The following is a 21358-nucleotide window of genomic DNA, read 5'->3' on the forward strand; positions in this document are numbered from 1 at the left end:
GAATGGAAGATAAATGTCAGGACTTACTGAAGAGTGAAGCTGCCCCAGGGAGTGAGGATTCTGCTTTTCTTCATAAGGAGTCAATGAATACACTAAACTGATACACACACAGATACAACAGCCTAACTCTAAATTTGTACCTATTCAATCACCCGGGATAAATGACAAAGTGGCTAAACTTCACACTTGTATTGAGCGGTGCAGAGTTCTTGAGCATGGAGCATAGAACAGTCTCCCCTCTTTCCTTTCTGCTCAGCTTTTTTTTTTGGCTACTCTGTCCAGCTTATGGGATTTTAGTTCCCTGCTTAAGGATCAAACCCAGGGCCTTGGGAGTCAGAGTGCTGAGTCCTAACCACTAGACCACCAGGGAATTCCCTCGATTTTCTCTTTTCAAGGAGAAAATTCTTCACTCACAGCTTTTGGCTTTCATTTAAAGTCTTTAGAACCAGTCTGTAAAATACGTGTAAAACAATACATTTGGTCTTGTGGGCTGTCAGATATTGATGGATTAAAGGTGGACACAGATCCTACCGTCATTACATTGCAGACAGGTGAATATATGTGTCCAGTTCACTGAGCAAACAGGGATGTGTTAGTGAGAAAAAAGGTGATTACATTTTTAGTAAATAAATCATGTGCTTCCCAGTACCTTTACATTCTGCAAAAGTGCTCAGGATCTTTTTCTTGGAACAAAATCTCAAACAGTTGAAATTTGAAAAAAAAAATACTGCCTCACTCCTCCTATTCTTTGCAACTATATATGCTTATTTGTTCTTTCATTGTTTTTCTGTCCACAAGTGTACTGAAAGTCATCTTAGTTACTGATATAATTGGACCCAGATATATTTTGCTGTCTTGGAAGTAGGAGGCCTTGTACATTGTTTGATGGTTTTAATGGCAGAATCACATTCATGACTTCAGGGTTTCACACAAACCTCACCTAAGGGTTCCTCCAAAGTGACAACACCTTCTGCTGCCCAGGAACAAAGTTAACAAAACCCCACAAAAACTCATGGGCAAGGACAAGTAATTTTTTTTTTTCCCCAGCAGGTGGGAGTTTAAAACACGTTTTCCATTCATAAGGAAACTTGCAGAATTGCTTGCTCTGGATATTTAAGAAAGTTAAACTCCCATGTAATCTCTCATCTCATCTAATATTCATGAAATGTGATCCTGCCTACAGGTGTGTGTGAAGGCACCACACGGTAGCCTCTAGCTGCTAATATCAGTAGGACATGAGCTGAAAATTAAAGAAATACTGTGTTCATCATATATATGCAGTGGTAGAAAAATGCTGTTACACAGCACAAAAAATCCCGGAAATAAGTACTATTCCAACTCTGGCAACCCCGAGGGTGGGAAGTGTAAGCAGACGCATAGCATGCAGCAGCCTGTTTGTGTGTGCCTTGCCAGGGCGGCTCCGCCTTTTGCCTTGGTCACACAGACCGCAGTGGGAGGTGGCTACAACCAGGCACCATGAGGACTCAGGACCACATTTGTGACTTCCACCCTTGAAGCTCACAACTGGTGATCGTTAACACAGAGGAGTCCAGGTGATGGCAGGAACAACACGCAGAAAGCAGCCAAGGAGCCTGTACGGTGGGAAGGCGAGGGAAAAGGAGGCAGGTCGCCAGCCACTGGCGCCAGCCCGTGAGCAAGAAAGCCATGGAAACCTGCGAGGAGTGACACTGCTCTAGGAGTGGCAGATGGGACCGAGGCCTAGCGGCGGGAAGCAGCCTCGGCTCAGGAACCATGCCTGGATTCTTTAGGAAGTCTCACACTCGCTTTCATGAGCGAGCTCAGGCTGCTGCACAAACTCTCCACAAGGCACGCTCACTTTCCCACACCTCATACATACTCAAGTGCCATATACCCACGAAACACAGCATTCCTGACCAAGCTATGAAGGAAGTACTATCCTGAAGTTCTGAGTCAGAATGAATTGCCCAAATCCTCACTTCCTTGGCTATTAACTACCATTTTCCCACCCAGGCAGACAATGGGTGAGAATCTACCTTAGAGTCGGGGAGAGTCTGGCATAGCAAATACATTCTACTGAACGGACCTGCGGGTTCTGGGAAGATTTAAACTCTTCAGATAAAAGCAAAACTGGTTCAAAAGGAGTGAGGATGTAAGCATGCCAACTGTCAAAGCTAGAGTTATCAAGAATCAAATCATGGCTAGCTCTCAAAAATCACCTTGTTTTCTATTTTAAAATAAACAAATACTAAGATAGTGTATTTGGAAAATGCAAAAAAGAAGAAAAATATTTCTAAAAATTTATATCTTACTACTCAATCAACCGACTTTTGGTAGCTTGGTCTATTTCTTTCTAGTTTTTTTCTTATGCATTTTTCACATTAAAAAATGGGAATCCCCAAAAATGGGAACATACTGTACATCCTTTGCTATTTATTCTTGGTACACAGACATTTATTTTATGTTGCAAACTCTTCACAAATGTGATTTTAGTTAGCTGTGAAATAAGTGGTTATTTTCCTACTATCGGGCACTTATGATGTTGTTACTGATTTTTATTAGAACAAATAAAGCTGCCATGAATGTTTATGTGCATACGTTTTCTACAGTCAGCGTTACTCCCTTAGATTACGCATATCAGCCATGAACCAAAGGACCAAAGCATAAAACACTTTGAAGGTTTTAAATAAACATCATCAAATTATGCCCAAAATGAAACTGATTTAAAGTTACTGGATAGCTAAAAAAAAAAATGTAAAGGATTCTATGAAGAATATCTTCATAAACAAATTTGGCCAACTCTCAGGGAACTGTGAAATTCAGGAACAAATATATTTAAAACATTTACTCTAACATAGAATATTTATTTTGGATGTATAAAATGTTGTAGACAGGAAGGATGGTAAATACTATGCCTTGGATTTTAATTATGCTGCCATGTGCCATAAGCCAATTTTTTGCTTACATTCCCATAACATACCACATTTCACTGATTCTAAGATGCACAGTTCTCAAAACTAACACCTCTGAAGCACTGGCCAGTTTCACTGAAAGTGGTGTTTTCTTTCTTAGTAGTGCACAGAATGATGGCATATTGAACAATGAATGCCATACTGATTTAATGAAATATAGTAATTGTAGATGGAGTACAAGAATCATTGTCCTGTTCACACTTGTATGAACTCAAAACCCAAAGCATTTAGCACAAGTTGTGCACAAACTCTGGAGTCAGAAATCAAACTAGTAACAGTGACAAGTGTAATGCACTGAAGACAGACTCAAGTCACGCTGAGTCTTTTACTACAGGAATCTGGGGTGCTGAGTTTACATAGTCTTATTATGTATTATTTGATTTTGGTGTTTAGTACACAAAATTATAGCTGACGTGAAATCAAGTCATTTATAAAAGGAGAGATGCCACATAAAATACCCTGTCCTACAGATGTAAATCCAACATCTATGCTGCCTTTCAGGTGTAAAAGTTTGCTTTTAAAGCTTCATGGGAGTAAAATACCAGAATTATGCATGTCTCTGTATACCTATAGATCAGGGATGAAATATTACTATAGAAGAGAAATTCATTACACTGTTCAGCCTTGCAAATCATTACACACTCAAGGCAGGTAACAATTTATGCTGAGCAGGTAGTGAAAAATGCTAATGTTATATATTTTATTATGCTATGTGCCTTCTAAAAGGATGATGGAATTTGCCAAGTTGTTATATTTAAAAGCTTTATAGAAAAGCAGCATTTTAACCATTAGACATATATCAAATAGGACTTATGTCAAATAAAAAATAAGTTCCAAAATGTCAGACTAATCTAAGAAGTTATTTAAACAGTCTCTCTCCTTCCCTTTCTAGGAGGAGATTTGGCTTGGAAATCATTTATTTAAAAAAACCTGGGTTCTAACTGATGACATTTGAAAAAGGATCAACGATGTCTTTAGGCTACCTGAAATCACACTGTAATGTGAAATTATATTAATATAAAAACATACTCAGAACAGCTGTCTCAATATACTCAAGCTGTTTCATATCTTGTTCAATCCTAAATCCTATATTTGAAGAGGCACAGTGAGAATAATAGAGCTAGCCAACCAGGATGGCTACATCAGTTAATTGTTTCCTATCTTCAATGTCTCCTTATCTGTTAGTTCTTTCCCTTTATGATACAAACAAACTGAGGTGACTGTGAAATTTCAAGGCTGACTTTCAGTCCATATATCATTTACTGCTAAATCAGATCCTGTTAACCTTTTCATTCTCGAAATTATCAAAACTCTTTCTTCTTGATCTCAGTGGTCATTGCTATGTAAATTCGTCAGTGGTTTCCCCTGGCTTTCCATCAAAGGATTCTCTTTTCTTTTTTCAGCTTGTCTTTTAAATACTAATGTTCACTATGGCAGCACCCCGACCTCTTTTCTTCTGACTGAAAACACAATTTATCAATAGCTATAAATTCACCAAGATACTGGGATATCCACATCTTTCTCTCCAGTTTGGGCTTCTCTCCTGAGCCCTAGAGCTCAGGAGAAAATGATCCCATCCAATGGGAAGGTATATACAGACAGAAGGATGTAAACACAGCTAAAATGCTGTGTAACACAGAACTGGAAACATGGAATTCTCTAGTGGATAGGGTATAACTCTATGCTGCTACTGCTGCTCAGTCGCTTCAGTCATGTCTGACTCTTTGTGACCCCATGGACCGTAACCCACCAGGCTCCTCCATCCATGGGATTCTCCAGGCCAGAACACTGGAGTGGGTAGCCATTCCTTTCTCCAGGGGATCTTCCCGACCCAGGGATAGAACCCAGGTCTCCCACACTGCAAGTGGATTCTTAACCAGCCTAGCCACCAGGGAAGCCCATTCTCTGCCTTACCAAGAAGCGAATAAAAAGCAAGCAAGCAAGAAACAAGCACATTTTCTTATTTTTCTTAGTACAAGCTTATTTCATACCACTAAGCCTTCGATCATTAGTACATCTGAATAAAACACTGCAACATGTAGGGGAACAAAAGTGTATTTGACACGTTTGCAAGATGACATACAAGATGCTTACTAGCCACTATTTTGATCTTTCTGACTTATGATCCTTTTTAGGGTCATGATTCAGTAGATCCATTAAGATGGACAAGGTGTTCAACAGATATATGACAGATCAGGCCAGGGCAGACCATTAAAGTGTGCTTGTGAAGGAAGCCCTCTGCAAACTGGCACCCAGCTGCCGCTTTGAATGCGCAGGCTCTTGAGTTTCCAAGCAGCATATGTGCCGCAACTGACAGTGTTTCATGGCAAACAGCAGAAAGTGTGGCCCAGACAGCAGCATTCAGTAACATGAAACTCAACACTGAAAAGAAGCTGACAGTTCAGGTACATAAAACATGGTGAGACGGTTTAAGTCTAATTTGCAGGAACTGAGGAAAACTGTTCAAGCAGGAGCTGATCCACATGGAAACCACTTACCCAGGATTTGCTTGGTCCTTCGCTCTGATCCAAGGCACCAGGAAGTGAACAATATTTTATGTAATCACTGAGTTCTCACACAAAATCAATAACAACATTGAAGTCTTAAAGGAAATTTTAAAGGTGCATTTATAGACGAAGTGAAGAAAATATTTCAGAGGAAGTGGTCAGTTTTAAGAAAGCAGAAGTGTAGTTTTAAAGGATTTTTAACAGAAATTACAACCTTGAAATAGATAGGGATTTGATTAGTATTAATAAGATCAATATAATATATATTAAGTAATACATATTATAGTGTAAAATATATACTGAAATTTTAGAGTCTAGAACATATTATAGTGTAAAATATATACTGAAATCGTAGAGTCTAGATTCAGGGAACATAGAGAGGAAGAAAATCCTAAGAGTGCAAATCAAAAAAGGAAAAAAAAAAAGTAATAGTAATCAGTAGTTTTCAACAGGTTAAAATGCATCATAAGTAGGAAAAATACTAAGTGGAAGATCTGGTAGATTATGTCTGACGCTGGATTGGACATAGTCTGGAACACAGTTTAGATGTGTAGGTAAATCATGTATAAATGCATTAGTTTTTTAAACCAGGGATGGCCTTATAAGACAACAGAGGGGCATTAAAATCAGCCAAAAAAGAAATTATGTTTGCAAGCAAGTTTGGTTGATTGTCACTCTTACCTTGATATCTTTTGGAAGAAAAGTGATACAGTTTAATAGTGACACTGTGATGGATTGGGGGAAATTCAGACAGATGTGTCATTCCCATGATGGACTGCCTCCACCCCCATCGCTGGCTTGGACGGTTAGGAATGCGTCCTGAGAATGATACAAACACTCATTTACCTGCGACAGTGACTGGCGGAGTCGCGCCATCTGCGTGCTGTGGCCTTTACTGTGATCCTGCTCAGAAACCATCTGCTTCAGCTTCTCCTTCTCTATAGCTATGCTATTAAACGCAGACTTCAAAAGAGAATGCACTGTGTGGGGAGAAAAGTAAGAGACAAGGATCAAATGGATCCAGAAAAATAACAGAATTATAAACTTCTCAGCACTTGTAACTCATTTGTGAATGTTTTCTGGAAAGGTTATGTTACAGTCTAATTGAAAGTCAGCCTTAAAATGGACTCTACCAGAATATCTAAATACAAAACAAATACGGGAATGGTAATTAATCAGGATGAAAGTTTTAGCATTTCGTACCAGATAAGTCAACGAAGACTTGGAAGCAGCATATAAAATACCAATTTTTAAATTTTAATACTTAGAAACTAACCTATAATTCTTAGAAGGAAAAGGGAACAAGTTTTACTCTGCCACAGTTGATGATAATATTTGAGCAGTTATGTGTACAATGAAGTCTCATGCAAATAATTTAGAACTATCAAATTATCACCCCAAAGTGTGCATCCAAAAAAGGGCATTTTATGAATCTTGCAAATATAAATCAAACAGCTGTTTTAGAAGTTGGAGCTAGTTCTCTTTGTGGTAGGAAATGATTTGGTCTTTTTTTTTTTAATATTTATCAGAGTATCATTGATTTAAAATGTTGTGTTAGTCTCTGCTGTATAGAGAAGTAAATCAGTTATATAAATAGACATATATCTGCTATTTTTTAGATTCTTTTCCCATATAGGTCAATACTGAGTACTGAGTGGCATCCCTTGTGCTATACAATATGTCCTGACTAGTTACCTATTTTATATATAATAATGTGGATATGTCAATCTCAATCTCCCAATTTATCCCTTCCCTCTTCCCCCGCTGGTAACCATAACTTTGTTTTCTACATCTGTGACTCTATTTCTGTTTTGTTGAAATGATTTGGTCTTAAGAATAACACTTGCAGTACTTTCTCAGCCAAAACCATCATGATGTCAAAAGTACTTTCAAAGAGTACAAACTACCAGTTATAACATGAATACGTTCTGGGAATCTAATCTGCAGGATGGTTATAGTTAACAGCACCGTATTATTTACCTGAATTTGTTAAGAGAGTAGATCTCAAATGTTCTCACCACAAAAACGAAATGGTAATTATGTGACATGTTGAAGATACTAGCTATCCTATGGTAGTAATTATTTTGTAATATATAAGTATGTGTCAAATCAACATATATACCTTGAACTTATACAATGTTACATGTTCATTTTATCTCAATAAAGCTGGAAATAAAGTAAAACAAAATAAAGGCAACTAAAAACACTCTCCACCCTCATTTCTGCATACCTAACAACAGACATTTGTATGTCTGGCAGTCTTTAATTTTGAAACACAAAAATGTTGAATTTCCAACTCTTTTCTTTATAGTAACAGTTTCTGCAAAATGTAAAGTCTTCTAAAATAGGGATTTCCTTGTAAGAGAAAGGTTATTTTCAAAAGCAGTGGAAAAATGTAGCAGAAAATAGTGACCAGAATTAAACGGGAAAAGTAATGGGATCATAAAGAATGTACAATTCACTGATTTATGTGCTACGTTCCAGTTGTCATCAATTTTAAGGTAATAACTTGATAGCTGAAATACATTAACCCAACTAGCAGCTCTAAAAGTGGATTCATTCATTTCAAAATCCATAATTTCTCCTAAAGAATTCACTCAATAGTCATATAAAAGCCATCTTTTCCCCCAAGCACAGCTGAAAAGAAAATATGCTGTTTCAACAAAGGCTTTACAAGTCTGTTAAAACTTGGATTACCTAAAAGCCTCAGGAGTGCAACCAAATACATAAAGCTTTCCTGGGGCTACCTTCAAATTTATCCATCTTCCTTTAGAAGCTGTGCTATATTTAATTTACACATTTGTTGCCTCATTTTACCTGTTCCTACAATCTCGCATTAAAAGCAAAAGTTACTGGCTTCCTGATCATAAATCTACGCTGTTAAATAAATAATTCAGCATTGTTCTAGTCTAATGACATGATTAGCATCCGGCTAAGACGTAATAAAAATGTTCAAGGAGTAAAACAGGTGAAAGAGAGTTGGGCTTACAGAATCTCAACTGAAAAATCAGTCGAAAAAAAAAGGTGGGTTGGGGGAGAAGATTACTTTAGCTGCTTCAGGATGGTGGAATTAAAGAAATCTCTGGGAGCACATCCTTGCTGATGGTTTGAGACTATGCATTTTTGTTGACTTCAGCTTTCTCAGAAATACCCTCAGTGTGCATCTCTTCTTTTCCCAAGTCACTAGGCTTTTGAATATTATGGGGGGTGGTACTTGAGATGTTCCACTTAACACACATTTTCAAGAATATTTTATAACCTATTGCCAGCAGCCCCAGAGGAAATAAATGTGAAAAATTCATAATAAGGTGTTAGTGACTGAAAACAACACAATGTCTTTCTCCTAAAGATTACAATTTCAAAAGACAATGACTGGGGAGGCACTATTATAAGGTAAGAAATGAATTTCAGTGGCTGAAATTTAGATACTTTAGCATTAGGGGGAGGGAATTAATTTAGGAGCTGTGGCTCTTCCTGGCGAACACGGTCAAGACTGTCCAGTCCATTTGCTCTCCACTCTCCTGCTCCCTGTGCCTGATGGCAGCAGTTGAGCTTCTGTAACATGACTTACTGAACATTTAACATCAAAAAAGAGACTCCAAGGTGGGCTGGATGTCCACTCCCCTCTAATCTGGACTAGAAGCGAAGGGACAATGTTCCAGACCCAGAGCTGGCCACTTCCATTGCAGTCCACTCCACTTGGAGCCCTGAGCTGCCCTGGAAGGGGAGGGCAGAGGGACAGAGTTGTGTGCAGCCTCCCAGCTGTCCAACCAAAGTGCCAGTGAAGCCCCCTTGAACCATTCAGCCAGGCTTCCAGCTGAATACCAGAGAGGGAGTCCAGCTGATGCCACGGAGGACAGAGGAACTGCTTAGCTGAGCCCTCTTGATTCCTTACCCACAAACTGTAAAGTAAAATCAGTGAGTGTCATTTAATTAAAAAAAAAAAAAAAAGGTTTCAAACAGAATCTGCTAATTGACAAGTATGTATGACATGATAAAAAAACAGATGCTGAATAGTATTGTGGGCTTGTCTGCCTACCATAATATCTTATTTTTCTCCCTAAGTGTTTGACTCTGCAAATTCAGAGAATAAGTAGATAATCCCATTACCCTAATATTCTCTGAGTGAAGAAAAAGCAAATTTTAATTTATGATGACCTAAAACCCTAATGTCAGGCCTGAAGGCAGTAGGAGGAACATCATCAAAGATAACACCCCTTTTAGTCTTTCTGCCTTTACTCACCCTCAATAATACTTTCTTTCCTCAGTCAAAACTGAAACCTATGATGTGCATTTTCCCAGGAGGCAGTCATCATATCCCACTGTGATTTATCTATAGAACTGCAATAAGTATACGAACCATTTGACCTTGCCACCATGACCACCTAGACAAGGGTAAGAGAATGAAAGGCAACTTCCCATCAAGGAAGAGAGCCGCTATAAAGGGCACATTACACTTATTGTTACCTTTCTGCGCAATTAGACAAAACTCTTCTTGAAGCTTTGTATAATCCGTTGAACTTTCCAGAGGGTCTGTGAGGTGGCTAGGGGGGGTCTGAAATTCAATATCTGCACAAAGGTTGGGGTTGGAGGAATGCAGGCGGACTGGGGACATGGTAGCACTGAAAGGAACCTGGAAAGGGAGGACACAAATGGTTAAAGAGCAGAAGCACCCTGTCCCACAATCTCTTACACAGAAGGGATGTATCCTGTGCTCCAAAATAACAGATTCCTCTCTGATGACACACTTGGAGACAGTACTCATCTAGTCTGCAGGTGGCTCGGGTGGGAGGGAATCTCAGTTTCCCGTAGTTGATTTAGTACCGCTGCTGACTCACTGGCTGTTCACTGTCACAGGGGGAGACGGCGAGCAAATGACAGGAAGAAAAGCGTAATCCCAGCCAGGCTGCAGCTCTGCACCCACTGAAACAATACTGGCAGAAAGCAATCTGAACTGTGACCTTCTCTCACAAAGGCTGGGTATTCAAGTCAGAGGGCTCTTTATGCTGACTTCTTTCTGAGCCTGGAGCAAGAATTCACTGAACAGGTAAAAGTTCAAGAGGTGCATATACGGAAAGATTCACTTGCTCCACTGTCATTAGATAAAACATAAGTTTAATGCTACATATAATAATGGCTTAAAGAGACCTGCAATTAAATTTGAAATTGATTTATCAAAATACGTCTGTAAATGAAACATTATATAAATTACTATAGTTACTTTTGTATATGACACACAACTCTGTTACATACATGAACGTGGCTTATCAACTGGCCAAAAAGCATTAAGTAAAATAAAGTCATACTACTCTACATTTTCCCAAATGGCTAGAGGCTCTCTTGCCCTTGGATTTGGGCTAGGCTTCTGATGGGTGGGGGCAAAATACTCCTTCTCTCTCCTTCTAGAAGCTTCTACCTGACCATTATAAAATGCTGTCAGCCAACCATTCTTGGAGAATGAGAATGCCAATTCCTTTTATAAATCAGATCACCAGTAACCTCCCCTAATTCTTACTACACAAATATGCAATTACCTTCAAGAACCAGACTTAGATGCCTCCATAAGCTGAATTTTGTATAAATTAAAAGCTAATTCACATCCTCTATCTAACAGAAAATACGCTGTAGGAGGAAGGAACCAATATTTCATCTGATGTATAGATATGCTAGAACCTCTTCCTTTCCTCATTTTTTGACTTAGCTTTAAATCTCATGATAGAAAAAGGGAGGCGAAGGGGCAAGAGGGAGCAAAAAAGCATGTGCACAGAAGACACAGAGGATGGAGGGGAGGGAGAGACCCCCAAAAATCTAGCCTGAGCTGCAGTTTGTGGGTCTGGGAGATGGCAGCTGAGACTTGAGGGTCCTTAGGATGAAGCTTGGTCCTGGCAAGGAGTTATTTATCTCAAAAGATATTCAGGCTTCCCAGGAAAGGAAGAGGGAATGAAGCTTTTCCCCAGATTCAGCTAAGCTAAACCTGGTAATCTAGGATATCTGAAGCACTTGTTATCTGGAGACATCAGAGTAACTCTTTCTCATCCTCCATGGGGGTCTTGGCTACACTGGGCTGGGAGGTGTCAACAGCTTGTTTATCTCATTAGGAACTGAATTTCTGACTCTTCCAGAGAATAGATACTAAAGTGCAGATAACCCATTTGAGAAAATGGAATCCTTGGGTTCAATAATTTGCTGGAATCCTATCCCGGCAACTTCGTGACAATAACGATTGAGGTTTTCTAGGACATCTATAAAGGAATGGGATGATTTATGTAGAAGAATGTTTGAATATAGATAAAGAAAATTGCTGACCATGACTGTGATGATGTTAAACCTATTAATAGAAATAGCAGACAGCCCAAGGCCCTCTATGAGGGACAAAAAGAGTCCATGGAAATGCTGGTGATGAGGAGGTCACGGGCAGAGACTGTGACTTGAGGAAACAGACAGACCAAGGAGTTTGCAGATTTAAGGATGTGGTTTCAGGATACAAGGAACCAGGAGAGCATTTGAGAAAAAGGAATGTAGATGTTTGATGTTGGAAAATGAAATGTGTTGAGGATCATGTAAAAGGGTTTTATCTGCACTCAGGAACCCTAACACTCCAGGGACTAACACTGTGTAGGAGAGTGGTCTCCTCCCTTGAGTGGGTAGGGAGGCTGAGGGAGAGGTGGTGATGGGAGGCCTGGGTGCAGAGGAGGCCTAGGGAGTCCAGTGAGGACCCAGACTTGCTCCTAAGATAAAGGCCTCTCTATTAAAAGTTCAATCAGACACTGAGAAGAAAAACATGGCAAACAAGGGCGAGAAAGAGAACACACAACAGCAGGTATAAGAGAGACACTGAGCATACACAACTCACAGGGCCCACGCAAACAGTCTTCTGCTGTGGTTACCCCACATCACGTGCACAGGGGTGCCTGTGGGGAGCACCAAGTGCATGGGGAGGCGTTAGTGTTTCTCTTTTCCATCCCCCTATTCTGATGGGTCTGGCTGATGGCGTAAGTGGGCCGTCATGGACATGCGTACTAAGAATCAACAAGAACAAATCTCAGAAACATCTTGGGTGTACTTATCTTTGGGAGCAATCTCAGCTGCCCTAACACATCTGAGTTGGACAAGGAGAACAAGTGACTGGAGCCTCCTGGGAGAATTCCAGATAAAAAGCACCGAGCAGGATAGGATAGACTCAAAGCATGTGGGCTGACTTCCAGACATTCAAGCTGGTTTTAGAAAAGGCAGAGGAACCAGAGATCAAATTGCCGACATCCGCTGGATCATCAAAAAAGCAAGAAAGTTCCAGAAAAACATCAATATCTGCTTTATTGACTATGCCAAAGCCTTTAACTGTGTGGATCACAATAAACTGTGGAAAATTCTGAAAGAGATGGGAATACCAGACCACCTGACCTGCCTCTTGAGAAACCTATATGCAGGTCAGGAAGCAAAAGTTAGAATTGGACATGGAACAACAGACTGGTTCCAAATAGGAAAAGGAGTACGTCAAGGCTGTATATTGTCACCCTGCTTATTTAACTTCTATGCAGAGTACATCATGAGAAACGCTGGGCTGGAAGAAACACAAGCTGGAATCAAGATTGCCGGGAAAAATATCAATAACCTCAGATACGCAGATGATACCACCCTTATGGCAGAAAGTGAAGAGGAACTAAAAAGCCTCTTGATGAAAGTGAAAGAGGAGAGTTAAAAGTTGGCTTAAAGCTCAACATTCAGAAAACAAAGATCTTGGCATCTGGTCCTATCACTTCATGGCAAATAGATGGGGAGACAGTGGAAACAGTGTCAGACTTTATTTTTGGGAGCTCCAAAATCAATGCAGATGGTGATTGCAGCCATGAAATTAAAAGACTCTTACTCCTTGCAAGGAAAGTTATGACCAACCTAGATAGCATATTCAAAGCAGAGACATTACTTTACCAACAAAGGTCCATCTAGTCAAGGCTATAGTTTTTCCAGTGGTCATGTATGGATGTGAGAGTTGGACTGTGAAGAAAGCTGAGCGCCGAAGAATTGATGCTTTTGAACTGTGGTGCTGGAGAAGACTCTTGAGAGTCCCTTGGACAGCAAGGAGATCCAACCAGTCCATCCTAAAGGAGACCAGTCCTGGGTGTTCACTGGAAGGACTGATGCTGAGGCTGAAACTCCAATACTTTGGCCACCTCACGCGAAGAGTTGACTCATTGGAAAAGACTCTGATGCTGGGAGGGATTGGGGGCAGGAGGAGAAGGGGACGACAGAGGATGAGATGGCTGGATGGCATCACCAACTCTATGCACATGAGTTTGGGTGAACTCCAGGAGTTGGTGATGGACAGGGAAGCCTGGTGTGCTGCGATTCATGGGGTCACAAAGAGTCGGACACGACTGAGCGACTGAAATGAACTAAACTGAACTGAATTTTAGTTTTGGGAGGAGGAATGACAGGGAGTTAAGGGGAACCACTGCAGTCAAAGAAACAGGAGGGCTGAGTCACCAGTGACAGGTCTCTGAGATGTGGGCGAGGAGGCCAAGGGAGGCAGAAATGATTTTGTTAGATCCTGCTAGATGTTGTTCTGCTCTGGTATGGAATTAAAAGTACAGATCCTAGAGGGTTTAAGAGTCCCCATTCTCTCCAATCATTCCTGAATATATGACTAAACGTGCCAGCATTGCTCATTAGTTGCTTTAAGTTATTCTTCACCCCTCTGGTCACCGTTACCCTGGGGGGAAGGTGAGCATTAATTCTTCCATCTTTCAAAACCTTTTTCTCTTGCACTTCCAAATAAAAAAAATATAAACCTATTCTAGACAAATAGGTTCCAATTTCAGTTTTATTATATTCATTATATATTTATCTACAATTAAAAAATGAACATAGTAGACATACAATCATTTCCGGCATGCCATCTTAGAAATATATTATTTAAGGAAACATTTTATTTTCATAAAATGACTGACCTTTCCTTTCCATACTGAGATATTGTTCTCTAATACTCATTTGGATTTCTGAATTTTTAAATGAAAGGTTACATTTAAGAATTTTAAAATTGATTTTACATGTATTTATTGTCAGAATCTGCTACCGTGTCAGTATTAGATACTTTATTCATCTTATTTGAATACATGTGTAAGATACCCACTAACTATGAAATCAATTTAAAATACTTCTTTGTTCAAATGTTCACAGAACTGTTTCAGTCACTTCGCTAATAAATTCCAAGTCACTAGTTCATTTCATAATCAAAATCATTTCTGTCTCTCAAACAATCCAGCTAAGTACCCAGATATAAATCAAGAGTTAGTCACTAGTTACGAAGCATAAAACCAACAATCCATACACCAATATCTATTCTTCTTGAATGCAACCAAAATCTTTTCATATTTTCAAAAATTTTAGTCTTAAAATACACCAGCAGCAAGAGCAAGACTATAAATCAAGAAATATTATATAATAGCCAAAAAACTAATGTTTGCTATGAACTCAGAACTCTGTATTTACAAAGTTGGTAGGATATTATGATTATGATTAAGCAAATATTAAGATGTATTTTTATCCAGCATATGGTTCTTGTGTTTACATATTCTATTTCATTTCCATGTGGATAGTTCACTATTCTAAGCAAGTTTTGATTATCTGCCTTATCTATCTCAATACTTCCTCTATCCACCTAATATCCATACTATTTTCTCTTAAAAAAAAAAAAAGCAAACCAACATCTAGATGTGAATTAAACACCATTTAACTTTGTGGTTTTCTCCTTTCCACACTATATTTTCTGATTTTCAGCTCAATATTCTTTCCAGAAAACAATTTTCCTTTGCTAAGTGTAAGTTTGCATAGCCATTGAGAGACAGCATCAAAATTCACCTTTTTGTACCCTCTCATTTCTTTATCCTCACATCGTTTTCAAACAGTCACACTGCGACCAAAAAAGCACAACTTATGTCTGTAGTGATTGACTTTTCTTAGAAAAACCGAAATCAGTTAGCAAAGGTTCTAAGATCAGGATGGCAAACAACCAAACCAAACAAAAACCAACCCCCCCCAAAACCCATACCATGTAAGAAAATCCCACATACATCCTTGAATTTAAACTGTTTCTAACACTGAGAGTAGGAGTAGAGATCTGGATTACACGATAGTTTTCCATTGCAAACCCAAACGCCTGTGTGCGTGAGAGGCCTGCCACGCAGACAGTCAGAGAACATGTGCGAGCTCTGCCAACCCAGGAGGGCTGTGCTGGATGCCATCCCCGCGAGCGGCACCGTTAGCGCAGGGGGATGGCCCCAGTACAGTTTCTCATTCTCTTGAAGCACCCACTGGAGGTTGAAATCCACTCACTGTTGTAGCCACTGCTGCTGCTAGCCTCTGCCGGCGCCGAGTTGTGCTGAACTGGCCCTTCGCAGATGGCCCTTCCTGACAGTGAATGAGAGGAGAGGAGGGAGGAGAAAACACGGGACGGGGGGAGGGGGGGATATGGGAGGATGAAAGATAATCAGACAAGGGAGAGGGAGAATTTTTAACTGCAGTTGACTTTTGCTAAATCTTAGCATTGAAAAGAGCCTGAAGGAGCATTCACACCATGAGAAAAGTTTATCATGGCAGACCACCCAAACACTTATATCTATTTGCTGAATATAACCCCTACCCCAAAAGGAGATGGAAAGTTATGAAGCGATGAAGAGCTTACGACTTCAAGGTAAAATCAATGTACCTTTTGTTTTATTCATGCAATGCCATGTTATATGAAGCCAAAAGGCATTCAGTAAATGGAAGCAAAGGAAAAAATAAGTTCAGGGGACGGTGACTAAATAGATAATATGCAAAGGCTAAAACAAACAGGTTGTAATGAGAGCCTCCTGTTGGCCAGGAAGAATTGTTTGTTTCTTGCTGGGAGGAAAAAGTAAGGGGAAGGATACCAGGAATATTCAACTCCCCACTTTCTCTCCTCCTATAAAGGTCTCTGGGATTCAGTATTAAGAATGGTGTTGGGATTTTCTGATTGAAGAATTTTCCAAGGAGGAAGCCAGTCCCCATAGAATAGGAAGGTTAACCTCAATGTCCTCAGTGTGTTGGGACAGCACCTATAAAAATCAACTATGAAAACCTGAAGGCATATGTTTCATTTAGTGATGTGCCAGTAGAAGACTCTTAGAGCTTTTCTTTCTTTCTTCTCTTTTTGGTGGACAGGATTAAGGGATAGTAATATTCCCTTCTAATCAACTCAACTGTGCCTGCATTTGACAGACCCTGACTCTTCAAGGTTGTGAGAATTAATTTCAGTTCCAATTAGCTGGAATGTTTTCAGAGTCACATAACAGTCAGACTGAGAAAAAAAAACACACAAAAAACCAGCATGGCTGTGTTCGTCTTTTTGGACAACAGAAAAATATTTTAAATTCTTATATCTCCAATTCTCTTCAAATTTTCCAAATTACATTCACATTTCTCTTCCATCTTCACAAATCCTTTGTGTACATATATGTATATGATTATTAAACACAAACACACATACATAATCTGTGTCAGACAAAACATTTCTATAGAAGATTTCTTTATGCCTCCTGTGGTTAAAAAAAAATGAGAAAGAATGTAGTTTTACTCTTCAGTGTAATTTGAGCATCTGTGAGATCCAGGATGAATGAATGACAACAGATCATTTATCTGCTACCCCATACCTCATTCTCTCCAATATCTAGGGACCTAGTATTTAATTCATGCTATTAGCAACATGGGAAATCTAGTAGTAATCTCTTCTCCAGCAACCCTTATAAAATAATTCTCTTCTTGCCATCCTCCACTCATTTAAAACACAACCAAACTGTTTTATTGTATAATGATGATACCGAGATTTTTATTAGAACCAGAAATTTGAACTTTGGGACACAGGGAATATTTTTCCTAATAGGTAATTCCACAGAGACTTCTAGGATACCTATTGCCTCCAATGAATTACTCAATGGATTCTTGAGCTAGCTTTCCAGTAGCTTCATGTAGAAATGTGGTTCAAATTTTAACATTTGCATTCAAATCAATAGTGTACTTATGTAAGAATAAGCAGTCAAACATCTAGTTTAACATGTTCTTCATTTTTTACTTTTTTGAGGTCAATTTTTTAAATGATCTATTTTATAATTATCTCTCTGTATTAAAAATTACAATTACAGAATGCTAAAGACCAAGTTCCATAAAACAAGATCCATAACAACAACAGAAATAACAATACCCACCACCACCACCACCACAAGAGAGTTTAGATTTCCTTCATAAATGGCTGGTGGACTAAACGTTCCAAATGATGGAGAGGACAAAACCCAGCCATTTACTACAAATAGCCTCTCATTCAGAGAAAGTGATGCAAGTAGTGAGACAATTATGAACTAAAAACAAATACTTGGAACTGTGAGATGCAGTTCTAATGGTCAAGAAACATTTAAAACAGGAGGAGGAAATATGCATAATAGGGTGGGAGAAAGTGGTGGGTATATTTAATCCATCACAGCAAAAATAAAGGCTATGCTGTTCTGTAGGTAAAAAACTGATGAGTAATGACATTCATATCAGTCATAGTCTTGCTGGCTGATTTTTATGGTTCCCCAGTAAGGTATGATGGTGAAGAAACTTCTGGTAACTTCGCAGTGATAGAGAATGAGCATTCTAAGGGGTCTTGGAAGGTCGCTGGTTTGAGTGAGCAGAAAAAGTCGTACTAAATTCTGTAGCATTCACCCTATGACCCTTTGTTTTACCAATTCAAGTGGAAGTGAGGTTTTTCTGGGAACGATTAACAGCTAACCACCACCCCTTCGTCTATTTATTTCCACTGGAGTTGGAACTAAATTTCCTACTTTTGAAAGTTTAACACTTTCTTTGAGTATGGGGATGAAACGATTTCAATTCTCCCCCAAATGACTGAACTAGAATCACAAGGACCATTTTGCCACTCTTTGGCAAAACAGAAACAAGGCAATAGAGCATGAATGAAACTTTAAGAACAAACAATCAACCCCAAAATGTGATATAAATATGAAAGAAGAATATTGTCCTGCTTTTTGAACAACTGCTTTTGATGATTAAAGAAAAAGAAAAACCTTCATCAAGCTCTCCACACAGTGAAAAGCACAGCCTGTGAATGGGAGGGTTATTCAGAGTGGCATTCTGTTTCCTTCAGGAAAAAAGACTCAGTGACTGTGGCGGTCCTCGAAACTGTAGGAAGACAGCCAGTGATACTGTGCTCACTCACTGAGAACCAACCTACTCCAGACCGCAGTTGTGAATGGCAACATGTTCAATGGGCTATCTTATAAAACACAAGACTGAAATGGTATCTACCCACAGCTGTGCATGTTCCTATGATGCTGGCCCTGTCCAGTTATTCTATTTACAATTAAGGTTCTCTTTCCCTGCCTATGATAACCACAGATACTATGTTTTAAAAATACACACACAAAACTAGACAATCACTTGCTCAAAAATACGGTACTCCGGAAAGCAATTTTAGGCAATTTCCTTGTGAAGTCATTTGGCACATTTGTCTCTACAGTATTAATTTTCTGAACAGAAGGGAAAAAACAGAAAAACATACTGAACAAAAGACCACAAAAAATTGTGTTCACACAATGTGGACATTCTAACTAAAAAAAAAAAAAAAAAAGATTTTTATTGCTTGCAAAAATCTATTTTCAAATTAATCAGATTAGTAAGCAAAGTACTGAAGAATTGGTTATTTACACATTTAGAATTAAAAGAATGTTATCAGTAAAATCAGAATAAGGAAGAATTATTGTTCTTATTTAAAAGACATTGAAATATTCTAAAAAGCAGTCCTTCTTTGTGTTACAGATTGATTTACAGCATAATAAGAAGAAAAGCAAAATAAGAAGTCTAATTCTAATTGTGCAGGGCAAGAGTCCTTTATAATATTAATATATAGTTAGGACTGGAATGGTAAAATTTCAAGCTTAAAGATCTGAAACTAACATGAATTTTGACATGAGAGGTTGTAGGCATTTACCATATTTTGTATCATTGCAATGCAATGACATAAAAGGATCTTATGTTAAAAAATTTCAACTATTCATATAACTTATTTTAAATGAATTTCAAGTAAATTTATTATGAACCATGAAGACGTTAGTTCAAATTTCAAAAGTGACTGTTGATGGCCAATAGTATCTATTTTTGTAGAATCACAGAATTTTAGAGTTGAAAGGTAATTCAGAGAACATTAATGGAACTCTATCACTTTACCCAGAAGTTCATGGAAGCCCAGACAATTTAACAGAAATAAATGAGATTATACTGCCAGGAAGTCACAGTGATTAGAACCCAAGTTTGTTCATTTCTAACCTATTGCAGTCTTCATCTCACGTATTAATAGATATAAGATTGGACAACACTAACACATAAAAGGCTCCTTTAAGATTCAGTATATATAAATGTTCATTACAACCCATTTGATTTTTAGTCTAGATTTTTAAGGTGACTTTTTGTTAAAATATGTTTTAATGGTTCAAAGGCCATAATTGAGAATGAAAATACCACTTGGCAGCTGTATTACATAATTTTAAGCTTTCTTTTAAATTCTTTTTACTTATGCCACAATAAGAATAGATTTCTTACTATTTTAGATAATATAACTCAGTCTGAGAAGCACTAGCTTTAAAGCAGTTAACAGTTGCTTTAAACTTTTAAAGTTGTAAGAACTGATATATAAATACTAATATTTTTAAAAATATCTATAAATATGAATGAAGGAAAAGTAAGGTCTGTACCTGCAGTTGTATTTTTGTATCTTTGCTGACACTTTTTGTTCTCCATCGTCTTGTGACCCGCTTGTCTTTCTTTGAAATATCTACACAGTTAGCCTACATTGCATAAATAGTTAAAAGCAACAAAGCATTATTAAGTTAACACAGATAATACAGGCATAGACAAAGAGAGCACAGCAAGTTAGTAAAGAATCATTGTTAGATACCTAAAGCAAACCAGCCAGGAGATGAAGGTGCATCTGATGCATAACGGGTATTAAAAGCAGAGACAAAAACAAAACATATTTTTCTGCTATACAAAATGAAAATAGGATTAGAGATCTTTGGTGTTTTTCTGCTACTTGAAAAGATAGCACAAATTCTTACAGTACCCAAATTATACCTTCATAATTATCATTTTTAATGCAACATAAATGTGGAAGAATGATTCCAATACTCACTTATAGTTAGTCTGTATTTAAATGTACAACATTTTAAAAAAGACATCTTAACACAATGACACCAAGATTCAAAAAGTTATTAAGAATAGCTCCAGAATATAAGCTAATCTGTACTATAGTTACGTCCCTTTAAATATTGCTTTATATATTCATATAACAATTCAGTAAAAATTCTGAGTGAATATTTTAAGTTCCTTTGACCAGCAGCTATAATATGTTTACCTGCATGTCAGTAAAGTTAGGAGCTGACTGAGTTCTCTGAAGTATTTCCAAATTTTGCAGGAGTTTGCTAAGTTCCACAAGGTTTGACTGGCAGTGTGCAAGGTCTAAAACAGATCAGAAATAAAAATATGTTACACCTGGGCAGGAAGTGGTGGTAATGATAATAAAAGGCAGTCTATCCAAATTATGGCAAATATAATCAGGTAGATCTATGTTTACAGGACGATGATACTGGCAAATGAAAGAAAACAGACCCTTCTCTGGTTTAGAACCATAAAACCACTGACTATTTATTGGATGAGTTCAAAACCTACTCTTACAGATGAACAATTAGTGAAGAAAGCTATTAAAAGTCTCAGTGAAATTGGGAGATTCTGCTGAGATGGCCTTTGTCACATCAGAAGCACACTCCAGGGAACTTCAGTGGTCGTTCAGTTTTGCTGTTAGGAACGCGTCTACCTGCTGTGAAGGTCTTCGTG

General features: G+C 38.4%; 1 protein-coding gene and 1 non-coding gene across 14 annotated transcripts in view; both read right to left on the reverse strand.

Annotated features, from left to right (window-relative positions):
- The window catches only part of OSBPL6 (oxysterol binding protein like 6), a 218996-nt gene that overhangs the window by 27238 nt on the left and 170400 nt on the right, over nucleotides 1-21358 (reverse strand). For 5 of the 13 annotated variants that reach the window (XM_025274178.3, XM_045163791.1, XM_045163790.1 and 2 more), the window contains 6 exons: nucleotides 20880-20983; nucleotides 20221-20313; nucleotides 15791-15865; nucleotides 9926-10091; nucleotides 6305-6438; nucleotides 5450-5473 (listed from right to left, as the gene is read on the reverse strand). In XM_025274178.3, coding sequence (XP_025129963.3) covers nucleotides 5450-5473; nucleotides 6305-6438; nucleotides 9926-10091; nucleotides 15791-15865; nucleotides 20221-20313; nucleotides 20880-20983 — 596 coding nt within the window. The remainder of the gene's footprint in view (nucleotides 1-5449; nucleotides 5474-6304; nucleotides 6439-9925; nucleotides 10092-15790; nucleotides 15866-20220; nucleotides 20314-20879; nucleotides 20984-21358) is intronic. The other 8 variants (XM_045163798.1, XM_045163793.1, XM_045163805.1 and 5 more) reach the window with 6 other exon arrangements.
- Nucleotides 9521-9663, reverse strand: LOC112583127. Its single transcript, XR_003107472.1, has one exon. It is a non-coding gene; the product is annotated as a small nucleolar RNA SNORA79 (small nucleolar RNA).

The sequence above is a fragment of the Bubalus bubalis genome, chromosome 2 (genome assembly GCF_019923935.1).
Source record: "Bubalus bubalis isolate 160015118507 breed Murrah chromosome 2, NDDB_SH_1, whole genome shotgun sequence".
Classification (NCBI taxonomy): domain Eukaryota; kingdom Metazoa; phylum Chordata; class Mammalia; order Artiodactyla; family Bovidae; genus Bubalus; species Bubalus bubalis.